Source organism: Microcaecilia unicolor, chromosome 4, assembly GCF_901765095.1.
Source record: "Microcaecilia unicolor chromosome 4, aMicUni1.1, whole genome shotgun sequence".
NCBI lineage: Eukaryota > Metazoa > Chordata > Amphibia > Gymnophiona > Siphonopidae > Microcaecilia > Microcaecilia unicolor.
In genome coordinates, this window is record NC_044034.1 from 8,034,290 (window position 1) to 8,055,592 (window position 21,303).

The 21,303-nt window shown below is 46.7% G+C and overlaps 2 protein-coding genes across 2 annotated transcripts in view; one reads left to right on the plus strand and one right to left on the minus strand.

The window, feature by feature from the left end:
* Window positions 1-17,890, minus strand: part of FAM160A2 (family with sequence similarity 160 member A2) — a 139,562-nt gene extending 121,672 nt beyond the window's left edge. Inside the window, exon 1 of the mRNA XM_030199864.1 lies at window positions 17,845-17,890. The gene's annotated coding sequence lies outside the window, so the exon portion shown is untranslated. The remainder of the gene's footprint in view (window positions 1-17,844) is intronic.
* The window catches only part of CNGA4 (cyclic nucleotide gated channel subunit alpha 4), a 68,631-nt gene continuing 47,667 nt past the window's right edge, over window positions 340-21,303 (plus strand). The window contains exons 1-2 of the mRNA XM_030199733.1: window positions 340-418; window positions 17,697-17,757. Of these exons, the coding sequence (XP_030055593.1) occupies window positions 340-418; window positions 17,697-17,757 (140 nt within the window). The remainder of the gene's footprint in view (window positions 419-17,696; window positions 17,758-21,303) is intronic.

Below are 21,303 nucleotides of genomic sequence, written 5' to 3' on the forward strand. Positions count from 1 at the left end.
CCATCTGCTCATGCCATAACTTTACTGCAGCTTTATTTGCACTCTGTGCATGAGGCGATGCTGTTTACTAACACTTACTGTGGTTCTTCTGATCCACGCTCTTCTATTGCTAACCCTGCTACCCAGAATCACAGTATGCATAAGCCCCTCATGGATGGAGTATATATACTATCTTTATGAGCACATCTGAAAGAACCCTGCTCCTACCATTTATAATTACAAACCTATCTTTGGAGGCCTGGTAGTACTGAGTCATTTCCTTTCTCCACCCACACTACATCTCCTATTTCAACCATTTCACTATGCCTAGAAGCACTACTGAATCTACTAGAGGACAACATGGGTAACCTACAGTATAGAGAGCAGCAGTTACCACCTTTGAACTACCAAATACCAGATCTAGGACAAAGCAATGGAGGTAACCCTAAAAGGAGCAGCAACGACAACCCTAAAAGCCTACTGGATCTAAGAGAACACATGAGAATAACCTGCACAAAGCAGCAGTTACATCCCTTAAACTGCTGGGGTTAGATGAAAGCACTGGGGGCAAACTGCATGGAGCAACAAGTTACAAGCCTAAAATACAATGTTATTACTTTCAAAAATACACAATTAAAAATAATGAGTGACAAACTGCTAAAAAAAAAATCACACACAACCACACCACAAATAACATAAAACAAGCAGTCTGCTAATGACAGAGAAAAAAGCCTCAGAATTCTTCTTAGAGTACACAACTGTACTTTACAGATTCAATCATAGGCAGAAAAAAGCTCCAGTCACGGATAACGCTGCAGTGTGCAGTTCTGTTCCCATTTATCACAGCTGTTAAGTGTCAAAATATGAACATTAAAGCTGTGACAGATGGTGAAGTGATGAAACCTAAGTGGAACTTTCTGGTCTTAACGGTAAACAGTACCTCACCCTGCTAACAAGATCCCTACAATAAAGTTATGAAGACCAGCAATAAGTGAAACAGGTCCTACTGTGATTGTGAACTACTAAATTAATATAAGCCCAGTTAAATTTATAAAAAGTTAAAAATATGTTTTAAATGATGAAAAATTATTGAAAAGTTTGCAGAAAACTGATCAATGAAGAGGTTGGTGAGTCATGAGTAGATGAGTTAACAGCACTGAGAGTATGACGGGGAATCCCGATAGCGAGGTTGAAATAGAGACCATAGTAGACCAGGTGTATTTAAATAAAAAGCAGACAAAAGAATACAAATTAACACTGTCAACTGCTGAGCAAGATGTAAATAGGATCAAACATAGTTTGTGAAATGTCTATATGTAAATACCAGAAGCCTAACAAATAAGATGGGAGAATTAGAATATATTGCACTAAATAAAAAGATATAGGCATCTCTGAGACCTGGTGGAAGGAAAATAACCAATAGGGACACTGTCATACCAGGGTACAAATTATATCGCAGTGATAGGCTGGATCAAATTGGTGGAGGGGTAGCACTGTATGTTAAGGAGGGCCTTAAATCGAATAAACTAAAAATTCTGCAAGATAAAAAAAAACACAACTTGGAATCCCTCTGGATTGAAATTCCATGTGTAAAGGGGAAAAAAGATAGTGATAGAAGTGTATTACTGTCCACCTGGCCAGGATGGACAGATACAGAAATGTTATCACAAACAGGGAGGCTAACAAACAAGGGCAACAAAGTAATAATGTGTGCTTTCAATTACCCCGATACTGACTGGGTAAATGTAACATCAGGACATACTAGGGAGGTAAAATTCATTGACAAAATCAAGGACTGCTTTATGGAGCAGCTGGTTCAGGAGCCAACAAGAGGAGGAACATTTCTAGACCTAGTCCTTAGTGGAACGCGTGATCTGGTGCGGGAGGTAATGGTGCTGGGGCCGCTTGATAACAGTGTTCATAACATGATCAGATTTGATATAAGTTCTGAAGTACGCATGCACAAGAAATCCAATACATTAGCATTTAACTTTCAAAAAGGAGACTATGATAAAATGGGAAAATTAGGTTCTTACCTTGGTAATTTTCTTTCCTTTAGTCATAGCAGATGAAGCCATTATATATGGGTTGTGTCCATCAACCAGCAGGGGGAGATAGAGAGCACTCAACTTTTCACAGTGCCTCATGGCCAGCCAGCTCCACTGCCTCTTCAGTATTTGAAGCTTCCAAAGCAGTATGGCAAACCGCAATGGGAATAACATGAACTTTCCTCACAGCAAACGATGGCCCCTTAACAAGGGCATGAACTCAAAAGGAGGGAATGAACACATCCTCCTGGAGGAAATAAACTCGTCCTCCTTATTGTATAACTGGAGGGGATACACGCAACCTCCTGGAGGGAATAAACTCATCCTCCAAAACATAAACTGGAGGGAATGGACTCATCCTCCTATAAGTGAACATGAATCCTGAAGACTGTTTTCCAATTTTCTCCCAAGGAAGGAACTTCAGGAAACAAGAACAGAACCTCAAACAGATTCACAGCATACAGACAATCATACAGGGAGGGCTCATGGCTTCATCTGCTATGACTAAAGGAAAGAAAATTACCAAGGTAAGAACCTAATTTTCCCTTCCTTGTCATCAAGCAGATGAAGCCATTACGTATGGGATATAACAAAGCAATCCCTATATAGGATGGAACAGGTCACACCACGCGCTAGCACTTGTGCTCCAAAACGCGCATCCCTCCTAGCAGCCACATCCAGCCTGTAATGTCGAGCAAAAGAGAGCTTAGAAGCCCATGTTACTGCACTGCATATCTCTTGACGAAAAAGAGCTCCAGTTTCAGCCCAAGAGGAAGAAATCGCTCTGGTAGAATGCGCCTTAAAGGCTACAGGCGGAGACCGGCCGGCAAGCAGATAAGCGGGCAATAGTGGCTTTAGACGCTGGAGACCCTCTGCGAGGACCTGATAGCAAAACAAACAGATGATCATAGATCCTGAAAGAGATAGTAACTCGCAGATACTGCAGCAGAGTCCTGCGCACATCCAACAGGTGAAACTGCCCAAAAGATTCTGGAAACTCCTCCTTATCAAAGGAGGGCAAGAAAATAGGCTGGTTTAGGTGAAACGCTGAAACCACCTTAGGCATGAAGGAAGGCACGGTCCGAACCGTGACCCCGGACTCTGAGAATTGCAGAAATGGGTCTCTACAGGACAGCGCCTGGAGCTCTGACACCCATCTTGCCGAAGTAATGGCCACAAGAAAAACGGCCTTTAGTGTCAAATCTTTCTCCGATGCTCGCCGAAGTGGCTCAAAAGGAGTAGCCTGCAGGGCCTTCAAAACTAGCCCCAGGTTCCAAGCTGGACAGGATGCTCGCACGGAAGGCCAGAGCCGAAGCACCCCACTAAGAAACCGTGCCACATCTGGATGAGCAGCTAAAGACACGCCTTCAACCTTACCACGAAGGGAGGCCAACGCTGCCACTTGCACCCACAGGGAATTATAGGCCAAGCCTATTTGTACACCATCCTGCAAAAAGTCCAGAATTGGCGAGACAGGAGCCCGCATGGGTGTGATCGCTTTTAAAGCACACCAAGACTCAAACTGGCGCCAAATCCTGGCATAAGCCACGGAAGTGGAACGCTTGACGGCCTGCAGGAGAGTGGAAATGACTGTGTTTGAATAGCCTTTGTCCCTCAATTGCGCCCTCTCAATCGCCATGCCATAAGACCAAAGCGGCAGGCGTCCTCCATGGCTACCGGGCCCTGTGACAACAGGTTTGGTATCAGAGGTAAAGGAAGGGGAGCCTCCACTAGCATCTGTCGGAGGTCCGCATACCAAGGCCTCCTGGGCCAATCCGGGGCGTTGAGGACCACTTCTCCTGGGTGCAGCCAAATCCGCAGGAGCATGCGCCCTAACAAGGGCCATGGAGGGAACACATATAGTAGGCCCGGAGGCCAGGGCTGAGTCAAGGCATCCAACCCTGCCGAGCGAGGATCTCTCCGTCTGCTGAAGAAGCACGGGACTTTGGCATTTGAACTTGTCGCCATAAGATCCATCACGGGCTTGCCCCATTTGGCACATATCTGCAGGAATACTTCGTCTCCTAGTTCCCATTCTGCTGGATCGATCTGATGCCTGCTTAGATAATCGGCTTGCACGTTGCTCTGACCTGCAATGTGAGCTGCCGACAGAAACTGAAGATGCAGCTCGGCCCAGTGGCAAATCTGTTTGGCCTGCGTGGCCAGTGCTCTGAACTGAGTGCCGCCTTGTCGATTTATGTAGGCCACTGCTGTCGTGTTGTCCGACATCACTCTGACAGCCAATCCTTCCAGGGTCACTTGAAAGGCCAGAAGCGCCTGAAACACCGCTTTCAACTCCAGGCGGTTGATGGACCACTCCGACTCCTCGGGTGTCCATAGACCCTGGGCATGCTTCCCCTTGCAATGTGCCCCCAGCCCTTCAGGCTGGCATCTGTCACCACCAGGCACCGATCAGGGAGTGCCAGCGGCATTCCTCGCCGCAGCATACTGTCTGAGAGCCACCACTCCATGCTGAGTCGGGCCGCAGGGAGCCAAGAAAGTCTGCATTGATAATCCTGAGAAACTGGAGACCATCTTTGAAGTAGGGAATACTGTAGAGGTCTCGGGTGCGCTCTCGCCCAGGGCACCACTTCCAATGTGGCTGTCCTCGATCCCAGCAGCTGGACAATGTCCCAAGCTCACGGGTGGGGCATCCTCAGGAGCAGACGGACTTGATTCTGAAGCTTGCACTGCTTTAGCTCGGGTAGGTATACATAGCCCGAGTCTGTGTCGAACTTGGCCCCCAAATATTCTAGAGATTGCGAGGGGGTCAGGTGACTTTTGGCCATATTGACGACCCAGCCTAGAGATTGAAGTACTGAGACCACTCTGGCTGTAGCTTGATAGCTCTCTGTTACAGAGTCTGCTCTGATGAGCCAGTCGTCTAGGTACGGGTGAACCCTGATACCTTCTCGCCTGAGCAAAGCAGCTACTACCACCATTACCTTCGAAAAGGTTTGGGAGCTGTGGCGAGGCCAAAAGGCAAGGCCTGGAACTGGAAATGTTTTCCCAACACCGCAAACCTCAGAAACTTCTGGTGCGGGGGCCAAATTGGTATGTGCAAGTAAGCTTCTTTCAGGGAAAATAGAATAACATATATAGAATGTTTGTACATTTGAGAAGCTTGCCAGGTGCCCTTGGCCTGGATTGGCCGCTGTCGTGGACAGGATGCTGGGCTCGATGGACCTTTGGTCTTTTCCCAGTGTGGCATTACTTATTTACTTATTTAGGTCTAGAGATGTGAGAAACTCTCCTGGCTGTACCGCAGCAATGACGGAGCGCAGGGTTTCCATGTGGAAATGCCGCACTCTCAGGGACTTGTTTAATTCTTTTAAGTCCAGAATAGGGCGAAAAGACCCACCTTTTCGCGGCACCACAAAGTAGATGGAGTATCGGCCGTAGCCGTGTTCGGCGGGAGGTACCGGGGACACGGCCCCTAACTGAATCAGACCTTGCAAAGTCTCCTCTACCGCTGCCCGTTTGGCGGCAGAACCGCATCGGGACTCCACAAACACGTCTCTTACTGGGGCGTTGAATTCTATTCTGTAGCCATCTCTGATCAGGTCCAGAACTCACTGATCTGAGGAAATATTGGCCCACTCCTCGGCAAAGAGGGAAAGACGTCCTCCAATGACAGGAAGCGAGGAGGGGGCCGGCGCACCATCATTGAGAGGGTCGCCCCTGAACTCCAGGCCTAGAGCCGGTGGCTGCGGAACGCTTGTCCGAGCGAAAGGAGTTCCTCTGCTGAAAAACGGGCACGAGAAGTGAACCCAGCAGAACGCCCCGGGCGGTACCTTCTAGCTTCACGGAAGCGAGGTCTATAAGAGGAGTGGACCGCCTGGCCCTTGGAGGAAGGCCTCGGCCTATCTTCGGGCAAGCGCTGGGGTTTAGGATCTCCCAGGCCTTTAACAATTTTTTTTCCAACTCCTCACCAAATAGAAGGCCTTGAAAGCGCAACTTCACCAACCTTCGCTTAGAGGCCATGTCCGCTGCCCAATGTCGTAGCCAAATAAGATGGCGAGCCGCCACTGCTACTGCCATTTGTTTAGCCGAAGCTCTGACAATATCATAAAGGGCATCAGCCAAAAAGGACAAGGCCGACTCCAGCCGCGGAGCCACATCCGAGAAGGGCTCCGCTCCATCTCCGGGCTGTTCCACTGCCTGTTGCAACCACGCCACGCAGGCTCTAGCAGCATAACAACTGCTTGCAGACGCCCGAACAGTAAGACCTGCAATTTCAAAGGACCGTTTTAAGTGCTGCTTCCAGCCTACAGTTTGTATATTCTTCAGGGCAACTCCTCCTTCCACAGGAAGGGTAGTTCTCTTTGTCACCGCAGTGACTACGGCATCTACTTTAGGCATTGCAAAGCGAGCCAAATGCTCCTCACGCAGAGGGTATAACTGCCCCATAGCCCTGGAAACTTTCAAAGGTTCCTCGGGGTCAGCCCACTGAGCAGAAATAAGCTCTTGGATAGAGTCATGCAAAGAGGCTCGAGCAGGCTTTTTGGTACTAGCCATCCTAGGATTCACAGAGGAGGCCGTGCCACTGTCAGGCTCTTCAATAGAAAGGACCTGTAGGGCATCTGAAATAAGCGCTGGCAGCTCATCACGGTGGAAAATCCTCACCGCGGAGGGATCATCCAGATCCTGTGGTAATTCTGCACCTGACTCTGGCTCCTCAGACCACGAAGGCCTGCCAGAACTCTCCGAATCCTCACAGCCCGACCACGAGGGGGAAAAAGGAGGTGCACCACAATCTGAAGGGGAATTAGCCCTTCTACGCTTTTCTTTATGCCAATTATCAGGGAAAATAGCCTCAGCGGGCAGTCCCAGGCCAGAATCCACCGGGGGGGGGGGGGGGGGGGGGGGGGGGGACACGATAGAAGGGGGCTCAGACGACCCTTGAGGGAGAGCTCTTTTCAGAATGTATGCTTTATGCAATAATAACGCAAAATCAGGGGAGAAAAACTCGCCCTGGGCACCCAGATCCCGTTCGGGGCTAGCTGCTCCCTGAATAGCCTCAATTCAAGGTCCCCCCCCCTCCCTGGGCTCAGGGCTCTCCGTCTCTACGGAGGCCGCGCCATGTGGAGAATGCAAAATGGCGTCCGCTGCCAGCTCTGAGCGGGAAGAATCATCGCTCGCCATGCTCGGGCCGGCTCTTACACCTGTACAGCATGATTTACAGAGCCCCGCTGCTGATTTGTGCTTGCCACACCAGGAACAGTGCTTTACATTCTCTGCAGCCATCGCCAAAAACGGCGGGAAAATTCAAAATAGCGGTTTTGCGCCAAAAACGCCTCAATCGCGGGCCCACACCGGAGGAGTTAGAAAACTCTCTTACCTCACTGGACCGAGTATCATAGCTCCGGTCCCATAGAAGAATCAAAGGAAAACCTCTGTTCCATTTTTTTTTTTTTTAACGCTGTGAGGAAAGCAGAGGTAATAAGAACTCCGGAGGCTCAGATGAGTGGGAAAGGCAGGGAAAGGCAAACCAATGTGCCTGCATCCACTGAGTGGGAAAGGACAGGGAAAAGCAAGCTAATATGTCCACATCCACGGGGGCATGGGTAAGGCAGGGAAAGGGCTGACCTATGTACCTTCAAAGTGAAGCTGCTATAGCCTCTAACACCCCGGCTAAGAACTGGCAAGCCAGGAGCCACCCCCAGGCAGATTTTTGATGGAGCTCGAAGAAGCTGCAGCCACCCTGCTTGGGGAGATAGAGAATACTGAAGAGGCAGTGGAGCTGGCTGGCCATGAGGCACTGTGAAAAGTTGAGTGCTCTCTATCTCCCCCTGCTGGTTGATGGACACAACCCATACGTAATGGCTTCATCTGCTTGATGACAAGGAAGAGAAGAATGGTGAAAAAAAAAACTTTGAGAAACAATTGTGAAGGTAAAAAATTTACCTCAGGCATGGATGCTATTCAAAAATACCATCTTGGAAGCCCAGGACAAATATATTTTGTGTATTAAAAAAGTAGGACGGAAGACCAAACGACAGCCGGCATGGTTAAAAAGTCAGGTGAAGGAAGCTATTAGAGCTAAAAGAAATCCTTCAGAAAATGGAAGAAGGATCTGACTGAAAATAATAAGACACAGCATAAGGAATGACAAGTCAAATGCAAAGGGATGATAAGGAAGGCAAAGAGAAACTTTGAAAAAAGATTGCGTTGGAAGCAAAAACACTTAGTAAAAATTTTTTTTAGGTACATTAAAAGCAAGAAGCCAGCAAAAGACTCAGTTGGACCACTAGATGGCCGAGGGGTAAAAGGGGCACTAAAGGAAGACAAAGCCATAGCGGAGAGATTAAATTAATTCTTTGCTTTGGTCTTCACTACTACTACTACTATTTAGCATTTCTATAGCGCTACAAGGCGTACGCAGCGTTGCACAAACATAGAAGAAAGACAGTCCCTGCTCAAAGAGCTTACAATCTAATAGACAAAAAATAAAGTAAGCAAATCAATTAATGTGTACAGGAAGGAGGAGAGGAGGGTAGGTGGAGGTGAGTGGTTACAAGTGGTTACGAGTCAAAGTGGTTACGAGGAAGATTTGGGAGAGATACTGGTGTTAGAAAAGATATTCAAAGCCGCTGAGTCAGAGAAACTGAATGAAATCTCTATAAACCTGGAAGATGCAATGGCGCAATTTGACAAACTGAAGAGCAGCAAATCATCTGGACCGGATGGCATTCACCCCAAAGTACTGATAGAATTGAAAAATGAAATTGCAGAAATATTGTTAGTTGAATGTAATTTATCTTTAAAATCAAGCATGGTATTGGAAGATTGGAGGGTGACTAATGTAATGCCGATGTTTAAAAAAGGTTCCAGAGGAGATCAGGGAAATTATAGACAGGTGAGCCTGACTGGTGCTGGGCAAAATGGTAGATACTATTATGAAGAACAAAATTACAGAGCATATTCAAAAGCATGGATTAATGAGACAAAGTCAACATGGATTTAGTGAAGGGAAATCTTGCCTCACCAAATTTATTACATTTCTTTGAAGGGGTGAACAAACATGTGGATAAAGGTGAGCTGGTCGATATTGCGTATCTGGATTTTCAAAAGGCATTTGACAAAGTACCTCATGAAAGACTCCAGAGGAAATTGGAGAGTCATGGGACAGAAGTATTGTGGATTAAAAACTGGTTAAAAGAAAGAAAACAGAGAGAAGGGTTAAATGGTCAGTATTCTCAATGGAGAAGGGTAGATAGTGGGTTTCCCCAGGGGTCTGTGCTGGAAACGTTACTTGATATAAGAGTGGAGGAGTAGCCTAGTGGTTAGTGCAGTGGACTTTGATCTTGGGGAACTGAGTTTGATTCCCACTGCAGCTCCTTGTGCTCTGGGCAAGTCACTCAACCCTCCATTGCCCCTGGTATAAATAAGTATCTTTATATACTATCCAGCTTATTTTCAAAAGTGAATACCGGCCATTTCCCGACATAAATCGGGAGATGGCCGGCGATTTCTTAAAAGCAGCAAAATCGGTATAATCGAAAGCTGTTTTTTTGACAGCATCGCCGCTTTTCCGTCGCCTCGCCAGCGAAAGTTCAAGGGGGCGTCGGCGGCTTAGGGAAGGCAGGACATGGGCGTGGCTACCAGATGGCTGGCTTTCGCCGATAATGGAACAAAAAAAAGCAGCGTTAAGCAGTATTTCCCCGGGTTTACTTGGTCCTTTCATTTTCACGACCAAGCCTCAAAAAGGTGCCCCAACTGACCAGATGGCCACTGGAAGGAATTGGGGATGACTTCCCCGTACTCCCCCAGTGGTCACCAACCCCCTCCCACACTAAAACAATCAAACTAAAAACCTTTTCTGCCAGCCTGTATGCCAGCCTCAAATGCCGTACCCACCTCCATGACAGCAGAATGTGTTCTATCCTCTGACAGCCTTTCCCTGGTTCTGATGTGGCTCTCGGGTGAGTGTGACACCTTTTCTGTTAGGTGCACTGCAGAGTCACATCAGCAATGCATTGGGTAGTGGGCTCTACTCCCATGGTGCTTTTCCCCCTGCTAACTGGGTCAGAGTGTGTCCAGTTTTGTTTCCGGTAGTCCATGAGGTAGTGGCCATTTTTGCCAGGCAGTTTAGATCCTTTTCATGTGTTACCCACGTTAGAGAACTTAGTTATTACCTTGAATGTTGCTGAAAGAGGGCATTGTACACCATTCTGCCAGCTCTGACCTACTGCTACTCTCAGTACCAGGGAGACTCTTTGCCAGTGGGGCACAACCTCTGTTCTGCAGTTAACTGTGAGTAAACATGCTTATTCAAATAAAGGACTTTTTCAAAGAGATTAGTCTTCAGGTCTCAACTGGTGTGCCAAGGTTATACAGCAGCAACAAGTCCTAGAGGCCTGCCCAGTTGGTGTCCTGGCATGTGAGGGGGGCCAGTGCACTACAAATGCTGGCTCCTCCCATGACCAAATGCCTTGGATGTCGCCGGGTTTGAGATGGCCGGCAGTTTTTTCCATTATCGCTGAAAAACAAAACTGGCGATCTCAACCCCGGCAAACTCTGGCATTTGGCCAGGCTAAACCGTATTATCGAAAAAAAAGATGGCCGGCCATCTTTTTCGATAATACGGTTCCGGCCAGCTGTAGCGCCGCCACCAAAATAGATCGCCGGCCATCTATTTTGCCGGCGACGTTCGATTATGCCCCTCCACGTAAACCGCTTTGAATGTAGTTGCAAAAACCACAGAAAGGCGGTATATCAAGTCCCATTTCCCGTTCCATTTTAACATATTTATAAATGATCTAGAGATGAGAGTAACTAGGAGGTAATTAAATTTGCTGACAACACAGAGTTATTCAAGGTCGTTAAATCGCAAGAGGTTAAGAAAAATTACAAGAGGACCTTACGAGACTGGGAGACTGGGCATCCAAATGGCAGATGACATTTAATGTGAGCAAGTGCAAAGTGATGCTTGTGGGAAAGAGGAACCCATACTATAGCTACGTAATGCAACGTTCCACATTAGGAGCCACTGATCAGGACACGGATCTAGGTGTCATCGTTGATGATACGCTGAAACCCTCTGGTCAGTGTACAGCGGTGGCTAAGAAAGCAAACAGAACATTAGGTATTACTAGGAAAGGTATGGAAAACAAAAATGAGGATGTTATAATGTCTTTGGATTGCTCCATGGTGCGACCGCACCTCGAGTATTGTGTGCAGTTCTGGTCATTGCATCTCAAAAAAGATACAGTGGAATTAGAAAAGGTACAGAGAAGGGCAATGAAAATGATAAAGGGGATGGGACGACTTCTCTATAAGGAAAGGCTAACGCGATTACGGCTCTTCAGCTTGGAGAAGAGACCTCTGAGGGGAGATATGAGGAGGTCTATAAAACAATGAATGGAATGGGTAGACATGAATCACTTGTTTACTCTTTCCAAAAACAACAGGACTAGGAGGCACACAATGAAGCTACAAAGTAGTATTTCTTCACTCAACGTGTAATTAAACTCTGGAATTCATTGCTAAAGAATGTGGTAAAAGCAGTTAGCTTAGCAGGGTTTACAAAAAAGGTTTGGATAGCTTCTTATTAAAATGACTTGGGGGAAATCCACTGCTTATTTCTAGGATAAGCAACATAAAATGTATTCTACTGTTTTGGGATCTTTCCAGGTCCTTGTGACCTGGATTGGGCACTGTTGAAAACAAGATGCTGGGCTTGATGGACCTTCGGTCTGTCCCAGTATGGCAATACTTATGTATTGCAGCAACAGGAACACAGAGGTTTGTGAAGAGTGAGGGGAAAGATGGTTGGTGCAAAGAACAAGCAGATCCTGAAGGAATACCTGCTCCAGTATTCTACAAGGCTGGAAGACTGGGGAGAAGATTCACCTTTCAACAGGACAATGATCCTAAGCACAAAGCAAAAGCAAGGATGGAATGGCTTAGCAAGAAGAAAGTGAATGTCCTTGAGTGGGCCACCCAAAGCTCAGACCTGAATCTGATAGAAAACATGTGCATTTACTAGGCAAGCCCCAGCCCCTTCCTTTACCCCTCCCCCCTCTGTCCCAAATGTGCTTCAGTTCTGTTACTTCTGTTTGATGTGCACTACCTGCGCTGAGGGATATTCCACTCCTCCCTTTTCCTCTCAGCCTGCCTCCTTGCATCTTGTACACCTGGGGGCATTCTGTGCAATGCAGAACTCCACCCTAGCACACAATTTCTCTTGCTTAAGTGGCTTTACATGGGTGCAGAGCTCTGTCAGCCTCAGCCAGCGTGAAGAGGAAAAGATGTTGAAAGCAGCACCATCCTCTTCCTGTAAAATGTGGCCACTTGAAGCCCAACTCTTGCACTGTTCTCATAAGACTATGAGAAATCTACAAAATTAGAGCAACAAAGCTTTGCATAATTAGTCAAAAATACCTAACCAGTGTATTTAAATTATACTGAATTTAAAATAAGTGCTGATTCCAAATCACTCACAGATGTACTTATATCAAGTTTAAAGAAACCTGACACATTGGTTTAGTAATGTACAGTTAAGACTTTTGGTTTTCAGGGTTGCCTGCAAGTTCATTATCAACATGAAATAGTATTTCTTTGTTCTTATAGTTTAATCAAGCAGCTCTGACTCCTGAATGCACAAAGAAGGCAGATTTCTGTCTCAGCCATTTACTAATTAAACTGATGTCACCCTACCCAAATCAGCTCAAGGGCTATTTACAATAAGATTCATGAACACACAGTCATACAATATTTACACAGGACATGTTTCCTTTTACAGCCTCTGGGCTCCTGCTGTTGTTCTGGGTGAGAAGTCCTGGAAAGAAGGCAGTCCAAGGTCTGACTCAGTGGCTCCCCAAACTGTTCTACTGACTCGTGGTCGGCCAGGTTTTCAGGATACTCACAATAAATATGTGTCAGTTACTCTATTTTAAAAATGTATAGAATGCTTATACCCAAGCAGATCAATATATGCAAAAACTGCAATCCGCTTAAGTGCAAGGGTCTGGGACCAAAGAAATGCATGCAGTTAACCGGAGCATGCACTTAACCGTTGTGACCCAAAGAAGCTTGACATCTGATAAACATATGTACAGTACTGTTTATTATTATACGTACAGTATACAGTCTCTGTTAACTGATGTTAGGCTTACTTTAAGTAGTCATAGTACTCTGTACACTATTGTGTCTGTGAGTTCCATACACTACATCTGCCAGACGGTAAAAACTGTCATAGCACTGACATCCAGTGGCCTCCAGATAGGCCTGCATGGTGTTGAGACTCTCCAGCGCTCTTGCAAAAGTGACAGGTGGTTGTTGAATTTCGTCAGCATGTGCCTCGCTGCTCATTTCATCATCTGTTTCATCATCAGCCATTGCCTGCGTGTAGGCGCGTATCTCGACATCAGTGCTGTCGTCAGCTGTTTGTAGATCGTAATCAACAGCTACGTAGTGATGAAACTCCTCTTTAGTAACACCGGCTGGGATGTCAATAGCCCGTTCATCTGACGCATTTGCAACAGCTGCATCTGTTTCGTCCTCTCCACATCCTTAACAAAGCTTGCTCGCTTGCAGCAGTTCACAATGGTTGCCTGTGTAACATGATTCCAGGCTACTTTCTGCATATGTAGGGAATCCAACAGCACGTTTATCCTTGCCAGTCTGGTCATCCATAACGCTCATCAGACGACGTAGCACAAGAGCCTGATAATGTTGTTTGAAATTGGTTATTATGCCCTGATCCAAAGATTGGATCAAAGAGGTAGTGTTTGGTGGCAGGAAGACCACCTTAACGTTAGACAGCCTGACATCATCACTGTGCGCAGCATAATTATTATTAGCATTTGTATGAAGTTTACAAAATATTGCTGGTTTTGTGAACTATTATTATTAGCATTTATATGGCGCTACCAGACGCATGCAGCGCTGAACACCTGACACAGAGAGACAGTCCCTGCTCAAAAGAGCTTACAATCTAAATAATACAGACAGACAAGACAGTTACGGGTGAGGGAAGTAATGGGTGAGAAGGAAGGAAGGGACAAGGGGAGGGCAATTGAGTAGTGGCTAGGAGCTAAAAGCAGCAGTGAAAAGGTGGGTTTTCAGCATAGATTTGAAAACAAGGAGAGATGGAGCTAGACGTATAGGTCCAGGAAGTCTATTCCAGGCATAAGGTGCCACAAGAGAAAAGGAATGAAGCCTGGAGTTAGCAGTGGCGGAGAAGGGCCGGCGACAAGAGAGATTTGTTCAGTGAGCGGAGTTCACGGGGAGGAATGTAGGGAGAGATGAGGTAATGGGGGGCTGCAGAGTGGATGCATTTAAAGGTCAGAACGAGAACTTTAAACTGTATACGGAAGCAAAAAAACAAAGCAACAAAATCTGACGCTTTTGTACCCACATTCTAGTGTCTAACTTCTTTAGCTACTGCTTCCAAATTTCCCCAGTCATCCATGAATTTGCGTTAGCCTTGTACGACACAGGAAGTCGCTTAAAATTCTTGAAGCAACGGGGCTGTTTGCTCTTTTCAATGACAGGTGGTTCCAACTTCTCGCTCCCATCCATATTGCAGCAAAGGAGGATCATCAGTCGGTCCTTCGACGTTTTACTTCCTGTAGTTTCGGCTTGTTTGAATGTAAGTGTTCCATCAGGAATCGCTCGCCAGTAGATCATTTTAGTCAGCATTGAAAATGTCACAAGGTGCAAACTCGTTCAAGATGGTAGGAAGAACTGAAACAACCCAATTTTCAGCACCAGTCATCAGCGTCTTGTTTTTCACCATGCTGTTTCTTGAATTTTATGTTGTTCCTCTCCTTCCATCTTTCCAACCATCCAACAGTGGCTTTGAATTCAGTTAGTCCAAGACTTTCGGCTAACTAATTAGCTTTCTCCATAAGCAGTGGACCACTGACAGGAAACGGTCTGCTCCTGACTTGACAAAACCACCGAAGAAGAGCACCTTCTACATCCTCAGCTTTTCCCGCCCGTTTACATTTCCTGTGTGGATTTGTATTGTTTTGCCAGTCTTCCAGAAGCTGATCTTTCTGCTTCAAGATACGTGAAATTTGACTGGGATTGACACTAAATATTCTTTAGCAATAGATGCTTGACTTTGTTTGTTTTCTAATTTTTTAAGAACTTCTATTCGTTCAGCCAGTGTTAAAGTCTTACAGTTGGACGACGACAACGACTCCAGTGTACACGCTAACAATTTTCTTTTGCTTATTCTGCCTGTGGCACTTAACCAATTAGATTTCAAATTTATCACCCCTTTGTCATGTGCCAATCTGCTTCCATATTCCGTGCTTGTGCTTATGCGGAGTCTTTCCTGCAGAGGAGCGGTCTTACACCATGCAAGTAAGCAAATCTTGCACTTATCAGTGGTGCGCTAAACCGAAGTTTGTCCCCATAGAAATTGATGGCGCCAAAAACGGGACTGAAGTACGGCATGCAGTTAAACAGAGAATGCACTTACCCGATGTGCACTTAAATGGAGTACACTGTAATAAGATAACCCAACAGCCTGCCTGGTCATTCTTACTCCTTTACCAACTACTCTCCTGTCTTGCAGATAACTTTAAGTATGTATCTCTATTAGGGCTGCCTAATCCCACACCACCATACATCACGAAATAGAAAACAATAATATTAACCTCTCTCACAATATGCTAATATATCAACCTAAGTGTTTACTGTGCTTCTGTATTATGTACTAGACTTCTACAAATCTACATTTTGTAACTGCCTTTTAAGCAATATATAAGCCACATTGAACCTGCCATATGGTGGGAAAATGTGGGATACAAATGCAATAAATAAATAACCCACAACTCCTGGATTGATCTGTTGCTACTAAAGGAAAGAAAATTAGCAGGTAAGAACTAATTTCTCCTCTGACACATGCCTGGCTCTCAAAGACTGACACAGTAGATTCTTAGATCACATTAAGACAAACTATTTAATTATTAGAATTCACTCAAGGCAGTGTACAGCGAGAATAAGTCAAACCTAGGCAATGGCCAATGACAGCACTAAAAATATTCAAACAATAGTACAAAGTATGATATAGCATGCTATTTGTCACACAAGATGTAATATGTTTCAACATAGCCAATGCTCTAGCCTAGCTTCATGACAAACACACAATTATTCCTAAGTTAAAATGTTATAAATAATTATCTACCATATTTTTGATGTTTTTCTTGAATATAAGCCACATTGAACCTGAGCTTGTTTGGGATAATGTGGGATACAAATGTCATTAAACATTTTTTTTTAATCCAATAAAACATCTTAAATAGAATAGGGTGTATGTAAAGATGAACACATAGATAATTAAAATAAAGTTAACAGAAAATAAAGGGACTAATGTAAATAAAGCTGTACATTACATTAGAAAGATGTTTGAATATTATCTTAGCTAGGGTAGGAGTGAATTAACATGTCCTGATTGTATCGGAGTGTCATTTCTATCTCCTCAAAGCGCATCAAATTTTGTGAAAGACACTGGGGTATGAACAATTCATACTTTTGACTTGTCTTCAGAATTAGTAACAAGTACTTCTCCTTTATCTGCTCACTGTCAATATGCAGTAAACTCCTGATTAATTCAAACCATAGGAGCCGACTCTGTGGGTGCTTGAGCCAGGGAGGGGTTATTTCCACTGGGCTTAGCACCCCCAATAATTTTGAAAAGTTGGCTTCTACGATTCAAATTTGTCAACTTGCACTACCCCAGCTGCAAAGGACTCAAATACAAGTGGATGCATACCACTACCTTCTCTTACATGAGCACGCAGTTATGGAATGCATTACCTACAGACTTGAAAGCAATCAACGAAACAACTATCTTTTGAAAGTCTCTGAAAACATTCTTCTTCAGCAAGGCCTACAATGAGAGCCTACTACCTTAATAAGTTACCTCACCAACCCACTCAATTATGAACGCCAACCGTCTATAACCACCCTATCCCTCTCCTTTCTTCTCTCTTCCCTTCCTTTGATGCTAAACACTACTAACTGTATCCGATATCCTGAAATGACAATGTTAACAAATCGATGTAAGCCACGTTGAGCCTGCAAATAGGTGGGGGAATGTGGGATACCAATGCAATAAATAATAATAATAATACCCAGGCACAGACTTTCCAATAGGCAAACGTCCAGGGGTGGGCAGACTTGTACAGTCTATGACCCGAGGAATAGGATCAAGTTTGGGTATTTTATATCACATGCCTTAAGTGCAGGTGTTGTGAATCCAGTCAAATGCTGTTGGATTATTGGTTTTAAATCATGCATTGACAATGAAGCAGGCACAAAGCACTCTTGAGCGTTGCAGTATCATATGTGGTTGGCAAACTACTGGTGAACTGCAGCCAGCAGCTGCCTTGTTTGTTGACATCAGTGTTTACTGAGGAAGGAGGACGGTTCATGCAGATTTTACCTGCCTTCATTTACTACTCGTTACTATCTCAGTATCCTGCAAAGGGGGGGAGGGGGAGTTGTATCCAAATGTAGAAGTCATGTATCGGTCAATATACGACCTTGCATAGAAAGTGGCAACAGCGTCTGGTCTTGCAGAGGGAGAGAGGGGCGGGGCCTGATGACAGGTAAGAGGTGCTCGCGCGGTGGAATCTCGGGATCGCAGGGCCGCGCGTGCTCAGGGGGGGGGGAGGGGGCTGTTCCCCCCCACCTCGGACAGCTGAGAACGCGTCAAGACAAAGCGGCGCAGGGGCGGGATTGGAACCCGGGCTCCTTTTGACGGAAGGTAAGAGGAACGGGGGCCCTGAGGAGAGATAACGCGCGACGGTAACCCTTCCCCTTAGTTACACAATAACGCCGACACCCCACTCACCGGCTCCACCAGCTCCTGCCGCTGCGCGCTGACTGGGCGGAGCCACACGTAACGCACACCTGCGTGTGTGACGCGCTGACGTTCACAGTAACGGAGGTAAGGGAGGGGTCGTTGACGTCCAAGCGCTGGCCACACACGTTCCCAGCTCGTGGGCGGCGTGGGGCGGGGCGGTGACGTCCCAGCTCCTGGGCGGGGCTTCGCCAAGTTGACTCTCGTCTCGGGGCCGTAGGAGCTTCGGCGTGACGTAGCTAGTGATCAGCCTCTCCTCTGCTCCTCCTCGGCTCTCGTATGCAAATTAGTCTCTTGAAAACTGTCTGGCTCGTGCAGCGATATCGCGCCGCCCACAGAGCGTCCAGGTGCCTGGCGTAGACCAGCTGCAGCGGGAAATCAGTGCCCTAAGGCTCTATCACTGCTGTAGCAGCACTTAGCCCGCAATACTTTGAAAGCAAATGTCTCAGTGTCTGCAATTGCTCTGGAAGCTACTTCTCTTTCTTCAGTAGAGAGATGCAGTAGATGACAGTATATAGAAATAAAACATGGAAAAGAAAATAAGATGATACCTTTTTTATTGGACATAACTTAATACATTTCTTGATTAGCTTTCGAAAGTCGCCCTTCTTCGTCAGATCGGAAATAAGCAAATGTGCTAGCTGACAGTGTATATAAGTGAAAACATTCAAGCATTACTATGACAGTAAAATAGATACTATTGGAGATTCTACATGGAATGTTGCTACTATTGGAGATTCCACATGGAATGTTGCTACTATTGGAGATTCTGTTGCTACTATTGGAGATTCTACATGGAATGTTGCTATTCCACTAGCAACATTCCATGTAGAAGGCTGCGCAGGCTTCTGTTTCTGTGAGTCTGACGTCCTGCACGTACGTGCAGGACGTCAGACTCACAGAAGCAGAAGCCTGCGCAGCCACATTGGTGATCTGCAAGGGCCGACTTCTACATGGAATGTTGCTAGTGGAATAGCAACATTCCATGTAGAATCTATAGAAATCAAACAAAATAAAACATGGAAAAGAAAATAAGATGATACCTTTTTTATTGGACATAACTTAATACATTTCTTGATTAGCTTTCGAAGGTCGCCCTTCTTCCTCAGATCGGAAATAAGCAAATGTGCTAGCTGACAGTGTATATAAGTGAAAACATTCAAGCATTACTATGACAGTAAAATAGATACTATTGGAGATTCTACGTGGAATGTTGCTACTATTGGAGATTCCACATGGAATGTTGCTACTATTGAGATTCTGTTGCTACTATTGGAGATTCTACATGGAATGTTGCTACTATTGGAGATTCTACATGAATGTTGCTACTATTGGAGATTCTGTTGCTACTGTTGGAGATTCTACATGGAATGTTGCTACTATTGGAGATTCTACATGGAATGTTGCTGTTCCACTAGCAACATTCCATGTAGAAGGCTGCGCAGGCTTCTGTTTCTGTGAGTCTGACGTCCTGCACGTACGTGCAGGACGTCAGACTCACAGAAGCAGAAGCCTGCGCAGCCACATTGGTGATCTGCAAGGGCCGACTTCTACATGGAATGTTGCTAGTGGAATAGCAACATTCCATGTAGAATCTATAGAAATCAAACAAAATAAAACATGGAAAAGAAAATAAGATGATACTTTTTTTATTGGACATAACTTAATACATTTCTTGATTAGCTTTCGAAGGTCGCCCTTCTTCCTCAGATTGGAAATAAGCAAATGTGCTAGCTGACAGTGTATATAAGTGAAAACATTCAAGCATTACTATGACAGTAAAATAGATACCATTGGAGATTCTACATGGAATGTTGCTACTATTGGAGATTCTACATGGAATATTGCTATTCCACTAGCAACATTCCATGTAGAAGGCTGCGCAGGCAGGGCCGTGCCGATGCGGTAAGCGAGGTAAGCGCCGCAGGGGGGCGCCCACCTCTGGAGGGCGCCGCCGCGGAGCTTACCCTCGCCCCGCCGAGGCCTTTAAATCTTTTGGTCGCCCCGGGTGTCACCAGAAAGGGGGGTGCCGCCGCTCCCGCTGTCTTCATCCTGGCACCCCCCCCGCACCAGCCCTTTAAATTTATTTGCCGACGCGATAGCGAGCGCAGCACCTCGTGTGGAAGTAAAGGAAGTGGATCCGATCATCTCATTGGGCCTTCCCTCACTGTCCCGCCCTCCTCTGACGCAACTTCCTATTTCCTCTAGGGTGGGACAGTGAAGGAAGGCCCAATGAGATGATCGGATTCGCTTCTTTTACTTCCACACGAGGTGCTGCGCTCGCTAGCGCGTCGGCAATTTCTTTTTAAAAACGGGTGGCAGGGAGAAGACGAGGCAGGGTGAGGGTGGGGGACAGATGGGGTGACCGTGAAGGTGGGGGAGGACTCCGATAGCAGAAGGGACTGGGTGGGAGACAGATGGGGTGAGGGGGACTCGGATGGGCAGAAGGGACTGGGTGGGAGCCAGATGGGGTGAGGGGGACTCGGATGGGCAGAAGGGACTGGGTGGGAGACGGGGTGAGGGTGGGGGGCACTTGGATAGCAGAAGGGACTGGGTGGGAGCCAGATGGGGTGAGGGGGACTCGGATGGGCAGAAGGGACTGGGTGGGAGACAGATGGGGTGAGGGTGGGGGGCACTTGGATAGCAGAAGGGACTGGGTGGGAGCCAGATGGGGTGAGGGGGACTCGGATGGGCAGAAGGGACTGGGTGGGAGCCAGATGGGGTGAGGGGGACTCGGATGGGCAGAAGGGACTGGGTGGGAGACAGATGGGGTGAGAGTGGGGGGCACTTGGATAGCAGAAGGGACTGGGTGGGAGCCAGATGGGGTGAGGGGGACTCGGATGGGCAGAAGGGACTGGGTGGGAGACAGATGGGGTGAGGGTGGGGGGCACTTGGATAGCAGAAGGGACTAGGTGGGAGACAGATGGGGTGAGGGGGACTCGGATGGGCAGAAGGGACTGGGTGGGAGACAGATGATGGGGTGAGGGTGCGGGGCACTTGGATAGCAGAAGGGACTGGGTGGGAGACAGATGGGGTGAGGGGGACTCGGATGGGCAGAAGGGACTGGGTGGGAGACAGATGGGAGAAGGGGCATGGAGCTGGAACTGGGGTCTGAAAAGTGAGCAGGAGGGAGAATGGGGTCATGCCTGGGGCAGGGGTGGATGGGAGAATCAATGGATCTGGAACTAGGGGCAGCCGCAGGTGGGAACTGGGAGCCGAAAAGAGGGGGCAGTGAGAGAGGGGGGATAGATCCTGGATGGAATGGGGAGTGAGAGGGAGGGCAGACCCTGAATGGATGGGAGGGGGAAAGAGAGAGGGCAAATGGTGAATCGAAGGAGCAGAGAGAAAGGGCAGACAGTGGATAGAAGGGAGTGAAAGAGCAGAAAGTGGATGGAAGGGGGCAGAGATAGAGGGCAAATGCTAGAGGGAAAGGAGAGAGAGAGGGCAGAT